Source organism: Musa acuminata, chromosome BXJ3-11, assembly GCF_036884655.1.
Source record: "Musa acuminata AAA Group cultivar baxijiao chromosome BXJ3-11, Cavendish_Baxijiao_AAA, whole genome shotgun sequence".
Classification (NCBI taxonomy): domain Eukaryota; kingdom Viridiplantae; phylum Streptophyta; class Magnoliopsida; order Zingiberales; family Musaceae; genus Musa; species Musa acuminata.
In genome coordinates this window covers 22,183,648-22,190,858 of record NC_088359.1, presented here as the reverse complement: position 1 = coordinate 22,190,858, position 7,211 = coordinate 22,183,648, and the positions used below count along the sequence as shown (strand labels likewise).

The 7,211-nt window shown below is 44.7% G+C and overlaps 2 protein-coding genes across 2 annotated transcripts; one reads left to right on the top strand and one right to left on the bottom strand.

The window, feature by feature from the left end:
- Positions 1-965: 965 nt before the first annotated feature.
- On the top strand, positions 966-4,573 carry LOC103971350 (uncharacterized). The gene is made up of 5 exons (XM_009385347.3): positions 966-1,276; positions 1,603-1,731; positions 3,154-3,318; positions 3,900-4,205; positions 4,305-4,573. The coding sequence occupies exons 1-5, from the start codon at positions 977-979 to the stop codon at positions 4,443-4,445; spliced, it is 1,041 nt and encodes a 346-aa protein (XP_009383622.2). The 5' UTR covers positions 966-976; the 3' UTR covers positions 4,446-4,573.
- Positions 4,435-6,862, bottom strand: LOC103971369 (pentatricopeptide repeat-containing protein DOT4, chloroplastic-like). Its single transcript, XM_065175165.1, has 2 exons — positions 6,728-6,862; positions 4,435-6,580 (listed from the first exon to the last, which is right to left on the bottom strand). Exon 2 carries the CDS (start codon positions 6,509-6,511, stop codon positions 4,622-4,624), a length of 1,890 nt encoding a protein of 629 aa, XP_065031237.1. The 5' UTR covers positions 6,512-6,580; positions 6,728-6,862; the 3' UTR covers positions 4,435-4,621.
- Positions 6,863-7,211: the final 349 nt, after the last annotated feature.

Below are 7,211 nucleotides of genomic sequence, written 5' to 3'. Positions count from 1 at the left end.
TATCTCTATGCAGGTCCCATTGCAAAAAAAGAGGACAATCTCCCGCAATATGAGGATGATAGTTAGAACAAATGTCATATTCCTCGTCTTTAATTTGTGTACTATTTTTTAAAAATATTTTTAACTCCTGTTCAGAAATTTTAGTTATATTTGCTATATTTCCAAGGAATCTTTGGATGTTGCTAAATTCTCCCGAACTTTTTACACTTTGAAAGCTTTCTTGGTTGTATTTCAACAAAAGTCTTCTATTATGTCGGCTTGATGCTACACTGAGAAATCTGTACTCCTTGATTTGTGCCATAAGATAGCATGTCTCTTAAATTTTTTGAATTGTTTTACAGGCACATTTGATCTGTAATATGTTGTCTTGCAAATAATTTGAGGAAGACAGTTTGCTGTAGTATTTTTCTAATAATATTTCAGCATGATGTTCTACAGAAATGGATGGAGAACAGAAAGGGATGCTCAATGAGATGAAGCTGTCAGTATGGCGTGAGTTCCTTCCACACTGCAATTTTTTCATGATTTCTCAATAATCAGAGGAAAACTTGTTCGTTTGAAAATACTAGAGTCACTAACACCAATATATTAATGGACGTTTTCTTTTTATCGTTAAGAGCCTCTTTTGGTCATTCAAATCAATTAGATTTATCCTTTGTGCTCTTAATCAAGGAAATAGACAGCTTGATTACTACTGATTTTTATTCCTGTTAATGTTTAAATGGAATTTTATTATGGAAAAAATGACTATAACTATAAAAAAGGTTAATACATTCATTGGAAAAATATAATTGGGATTTTGTAAAATTTGTTAAATACAAAATATAAGATCGACTATAAGTATAAAATAAATTCACTTAAAAAAATAAAAATGGATATACTATATAAAATAATAATCTGTGAAGGACTTATGAACAAAAAAGTCAGCGGGTTTCAAATGCAAATATAGCGGTGGTTTTTGACTTTTTACCAATCGATGCCCAACTCTTCCTCCGTCTATCAGGAAATGGTGAAAGTGTTGGTGACGGGAGCGACCGGCTACCTCGGCGGCCGCCTCTGCCACCGGCTCCTGGAGGAGGGCCACGTCGTACGGGCCTTCGTGCGGCGGAGCGGCGACCTCAGCTCCCTCCCTTCCTCCCACCCCACTCTCGAGCTTGCCTATGGCGACGTCACCGACCTCCCCTCCCTTATCGACGCCCTCCACGGCTGCGACGTCCTCTTCCACACCGCCGCCCTCGTTGAACCCTGGATTCTCGATCCTTCCAGATTCTTTGCTGTGAACATAAACCCTTGTTTCCCTTACTTTGGGGTCTTTAGTTTATCGATAGGACACTGATTGGTAGAATCGAAGAGTTCGATTTTGATTGAACTGCAATTAAAGTTCAATAGTTTAAGCTAAGTTTTCTACCTATGCTAGGTATATTGGCTTGCTTGTGTTTTGTGCATTAGTTTGACCATTCAAGAAATTAACTGTCAGATCTTTCACAAATTGGTTCAAGAATTTGTTCTTCCACAGTATGGTTCATCTGAATGATGTTTAGGATCTTTATATTTTAGCGTTAAAAACAGAAATGAAAACATTTCCCTGTTTCTTGAATGTAGGTGAATGTAGGAGGCTTGAGGAATGTGTTGCAAGCTTTCCAAGCAATGAAAACGCTGCGGAAGATAATTTATACGTCATCATTTTTTGCTCTTGGACCAACAGATGGCTATGTGACAGACGAGAAACAGGTATCTCTGATCCTTAATTTGGGAAACCAGATTCATATTTAAAATTAAAAAATTTAGACAATAACAAAGGATGTTCCCAACTGTTCTAGTTTTGAGGAAGCTCTAGCTATGTAATTATTCCCAGTGGAAGCTATGTTTGGGATGTCTTGTTGGGAAAACAAAGCTGAAAATACAGCTAACGCTCTCTGATTAAACCAAAGCTAACTTTATGCTAAATAGTTGATACCAGATAAGAAGAATCAGCTAACAAAGCTGATTCTTCATATCTCATCCTTTGCATGACAACAGTTTAAACCCTCATCAAAAGAGTGTTTGAGATAAATCTTGTAGTGTCATGTGCTCTTCAAACTTCGCAATGGAGTGTTTTGAGTAATGCACAACCTAGGATGCTAACTTTATGCTAAATAGTTGATATCTCATGCTTCTGAATGGAATTCATAGTTGCTGACTTAAAATGTCTGCGGAAAAGAATTTTTTTGTTTTTGCAAAACATGGTGGAATGTACTTAATCATGAATATGTAAATCATTTTCTTTCAAAAAGGTTGAGTAATATTTTTTTTAATTGTGAATTAACAATTTCTATCCAGAGATTTCAGTGAATATCTTTTGTCATATATATTCGGGAGATATTAACCTTATATGATGATCTAGCTAATTAAAAATTATTTGCTGCAGAAAATTGCTGTGTGTCAACTGAGTTTAAGTTTATGATGCCACTTCTTACCATATTCATTTTGGTGCATTAGACTTTGATGAGTGATTGGCACAGTACTTTTCTTATTAATAGTCAAAAAATCTGCTGTGAGTTTTGAAAACATTGACCTTATTTCTGTTATTTTTTTAGTTTGTTGATACAGAGGGATTAGTTTTGAAAACTTTTCTTATTTTTTTAGTTTGTTGACCTTATTTGAAACTCTATGAGTTGTTTGTAATTAGTGCATCTTTGGAGTAGCCTTATAAATGTTGGAAAATGGTTGGCATCACATGATTGGAGTTGAATGTCCCCTCACATGTTCCCTATTTGGTCCTTCCACTTTCTCCCTGTTTGCCTGCATTGTCTGTATTGTTGAGCTATTGGTGGACTTCAAAAAAGCCTTCTCTATAGGTTTAGAATAAATATTTATCCTCATGCAGAGCATGTGGACATCACTGGTCCTAGTTAGTGGGAAAAGGTTTAATAATTTCTTGAAGTTTGTTTTTAATCTCGATGAAATATCAAGTTTCATGATTCTTTCACATCAGTTTATTCAATCTTTCAAATAAAGACAGTCACAGAAGTAGTCTTGCGACTATACATCTCCCTCCTAAGTAGGCAAGTGTCATTTTTCATTTTGGATCTCACTTTCTAGAATGCACAGAATAAGTCCTTTGGTTCTTGTTCAATTAAGACAAGATCATTTGTCTATTGTTTGTAATTCCAGATGCATCAGGGAAAGATGTTTTGCACGGAGTATGAAAAATCCAAGGCTGTTGCTGATGGAATTGCATTGCAAGCTGCAGCTGATGGGACACCAATTGTTCTTCTCTATCCAGGAGTCATCTATGGTTCAGGGAAACTGACATCTGGAAATTTTATTGCAAAAATAGTAAGAACTGTTCTTCATTTTCAGATGATAAGGGATGCTAATTTGTGAAATAGGGATAATCTTTTATTTGATTAGGGCACAGATTCAGCATCTAACAGAATCTCATTTTCCTGGTTCTCATTGAACTCTTGGTAAAAGATGCACAGGTACCATGATCAGAGTTATTCATAACTGTTATGGCTCTATCCTTCTCATGTTAACCAGAGGGAGTTATCATTATAGATTTAAATTCCTAGGATTCTCAACTTATGCATTAACATCTCCAGAGTATCTGGGTAGACAAAACTAGCTCCAGCTACTGCATAGAACAGTCACCGATATTTCAAAATTTCATAAGCATGTTTGTGAACTTAATACTGCATGGTTTAAATTGATTTTGCTCTGTTATTTGATAAAACCAAGTATGAACGCAGGTACTCCCTTGAGAATTTAATTTTAAGGGGTAGTGAGGTCCGTCTAAAATTAAACTCTATCGGCATTTTGCTCTGTATTGCCTTTTTGATCTATTCATCAATAATTATCTGCAACTCTTTATGCATTCTCTTTAAAATTATGATGAAGTTCCCTTTGCCCTTTTGCAGCTGATCGAACGATTCAATTGGAGATTACCTGGTTATATAGGAGACGGGAATGATAGGCTGCCATTTTGTCACGTTGAAGATGTGGTAAGTGGCCATATTGCAGCTATGCACAAGGGCCAACCGGGTGAACGGTACTTGCTAACTGGAGATAACGCTTCACTCGTTCAAGTTTTAGACATTGTCGCGGCCATCACCAAAACAAGGAGACCATTGTTACATATCCCTCTGGGAATAATAGAAATCTATGGCTGGATATCGGTTTTCTTTTCTCACATCACAGGAAAGCTTCCACTTATCAGCTACCCGGTATGCAAATTGGAAATCCTCTTTAACTGTTCTTTTTTGGTTGCTTTACAGGAATACTCTTCTTTCAACCCAGTTGGTTTTCTACTTCATTTGTTGCAGGCTGTGAGGGTGTTGAGACATCAATGGGCATACTCCTGTGATAAGGCCAAAGCAGAACTGGGTTATAACCCTAGAAGCTTGCACGAAGGCCTTTCTGAGATCCTTCTTTGGCTCAAGGAATTGGGGATGATTCGGTACTAAATTCGGTAATTCCAATAAAAATAATTGTGGTAATTACTATCGTTATGCTTGTATGTTGGCAATATCTCTTTTTGTGATTGAAACAAAACGCATAAAAGCCGCATCATAAGTAGCCCATCGTTTTGCAATGCCTGCAGCAGATCATCTTGTATATATATATATATATATATAGTTGATCATCTTGTTCTTGATCCTGCTGCGATCCAACTATGGCCAGATGGCTTCGACAACTCTTTCCTCTGCATCATCAACCTCACCTTCTTGGCATCTTCCCACCTTGCTGCTCTCACATATATGTTGGACATCGTCACGTAGTTTCCCGGATTCCCAGGCTCCAACCGAAGCAGCTGTTCGAAGGCCAACCGGCCGACCTCCACATTCTGATGCGTCCGGCACGCCGACAGCAGCGCCCCCCACGCTTCCGCCCCCCCCCTCGTCGGCATCGTTCCCGCCAATCCGGCAGCTTCCTCGAACCTCCCGGCCCGCGCGAGCAAATCCACGACGCAAGCATACTGCTCCTTGCTCGGCACGAGCCCGAGATCTCGCACCACCGTCTCCAAAAACTCGAGCCCCTCGCCCACCAGGCCGCAGCGAGCACACGCCACCAGTGTGCTGGTGAGTGTGACAGCGTCGGGTTTCAGCCCGCGCCTCACCATCCGGTGCGCGAGCTGCAGCGCCTGCGTCCCCAGTCCGTGCGCCCCGTAGGCGCCGATCATCGTGTTCCAAGTGACCACATCGTCCACCTCGATCTTCGCGAACACCTGATGTGCGCGATCGACGCACCCTGCTCTTGAATACATATCTATCAGCGTGTTCTGCACTGTGCTGCTGGCGTACGCATCGCTTTGCCTGATCACGTGTGCATGCACTTCCTTACCCAGCTTCATGTCGCACAGCGGGAGGACCGTGGCGATGGTGGTGCAGTTGCTTCTGATGCCCCGCGACAGCATCGCACTAAAGTACTCCAGCGCCACACGCGTCAAACCCGCGCGGCCGAAACCGAGGATCACGGCGTTCCACGTCACCACGTCCGCCGGGCTCATCATGTCGAACACCACTTTGGCGGTCGAGATTCGACCGCGGCTGGCGTACAACGCGACCAGCGCTGCTCCAGCGACTCTGTAGAACGCGTCGACCGCGGTCGTCTTGAGCCCGTAAGCATGGACCGAGAGGGCCGCCCCAAGCGCCTCCACGTGACGGAGGGAGGAGGCCACGCAGGATAAGGTATCGGGGTCCGGTGGAACAGTCCCCGCGTGCATCATGCGGCTGAAGATCTCCAGGGCTGCCTCGTGATTCCCGCTGCGAGAGTACCCGGAGATTACGGTGGTCCACGAGACCGCGTTGGGTTGCGGCAGCGCATCTAAGATTTCACGAGCCTCCGAGCAGCGACCGGCGCGGCAGTAGCCGTCCATTATGGTGTTCCACGTTACCACATCCGGGTCGTAGCCGTCCGATCTCATGGAGTCGAGCAGGCCCAGCGCGGGTTCGATGCACCCCGCTATGGCGTAGGCGGCGATGATGGAGTTCCACGACAGGAGATCGCTGCCGTCCTCGAAGTCGAAGGCGTGGCGAGCAGCGGCTAAATCGCCCGACTTGGAGTAGGCATTGATGAGGGCGTTGGCGACGGGGAGGGCGGTGGCCGCGGCGAACTTGACGGCGTCGGCGTGGAGGGAGGCGGTGGCGGTGGGGTGGTGGTGGCCGGCGGCGGAGCGGAGGACGGGGGGGAAGACGTAACCGTCGGGGGCGATGGCGGCGAAGCGCATGGAGCGGTAGGCGGCGAGGCAGCGGGGGTGGTGGCCGGAGCGGGAGAGGAGGGCGAGGATGGGGGTCCAGGCGAAGACGGAGGGGGAGGGGAGAACCGCGAAGAGGCTGAGAGCGGAGGGGAGATCGCCGGCGTCGGCGTAGAGCTCGAGGAGCTTGGTGGAGAGGAAGGGGTCCCCGGTGAGGCCGGCGGCGGTGAGGTGTTGGTGGAGCTGGGCGATCTGGGGGAGGGATTTGGTGGCGGCGACTTCTCGGAGAAGCGACCGGACGGAGGAGGCCGACAAGATCGGGGTTCGCCATCTCATTTCGCTATTACTTCGGCCCGGGCCAATCGTTAGGGTTTATGATCTGGGTCGGGGAGAGCCGATTGGTACCTGTCCGGTTCGCAATTTGGGTTAGTTTGAGTAAACCACTCATTGTTGCTATTAGACCAAACAAGAGAGATTGATCGCAGAGCACTGCGGTGGTGTCCGACCATTCGGTGGGGGACACGGCATGCTCCGAGTGCAGCCTCTCCATACCGTCATTTCCAAAGCCAAAGGATGCCCAGGCGGAGTTCCTCTCCTCTTCCCTCAGCCAGTGGCAGAGCCTCGGTACAAAACCTGACCGCCACCCTCTTTCTCGCCTTCAAGACGATCGCCACGACCATAGCCAACAGGCCCCCCCCCCCCCCCCCCTTACCTTTCCAATCCCTTATTCAATTTCCCTACTCCAACCTGATGCATTTGTTTGATTGGTTGGATTCACCAAGTGGAACCTCGATTGACTGCCAGGTAATTAGGCTAGATAACCTTATTTGTTACTTGACCGGCTCTGTTCTATTTATATTGCCAATTCATTTGTTTAAGTTATTTCCTTACGGTTAAACTTGCTTCTCAGCTCCTTTAGATTTCATAAGTTCTTAATTAAAAGTTCATTTACTTCTTTTCTTCTCATTATTGTAGTTAAAGATCTTGCTAAAAGATGACAACATTTGGAAACATGAATGAAAATGCCATAGCTAGT

Excerpts from the sequence above, each read along its gene's own strand:
- LOC103971350 (XM_009385347.3), top strand. The coding sequence starts at position 977 with ATGCCCAACTCTTCCTCCGTCTATCAGGAAATGGTGAAAGTGTTGGTG. Across the intron at positions 1,277-1,602 it reads ATCCTTCCAGATTCTTTGCT|GTGAATGTAGGAGGCTTGAG; the intron begins GTGAACATAAAC and ends TCTTGAATGTAG. Across the intron at positions 3,319-3,899 it reads GAAATTTTATTGCAAAAATA|CTGATCGAACGATTCAATTG; the intron begins GTAAGAACTGTT and ends GCCCTTTTGCAG.
- LOC103971369 (XM_065175165.1), bottom strand. The coding sequence starts at position 6,511 with ATGAGATGGCGAACCCCGATCTTGTCGGCCTCCTCCGTCCGGTCGCTT.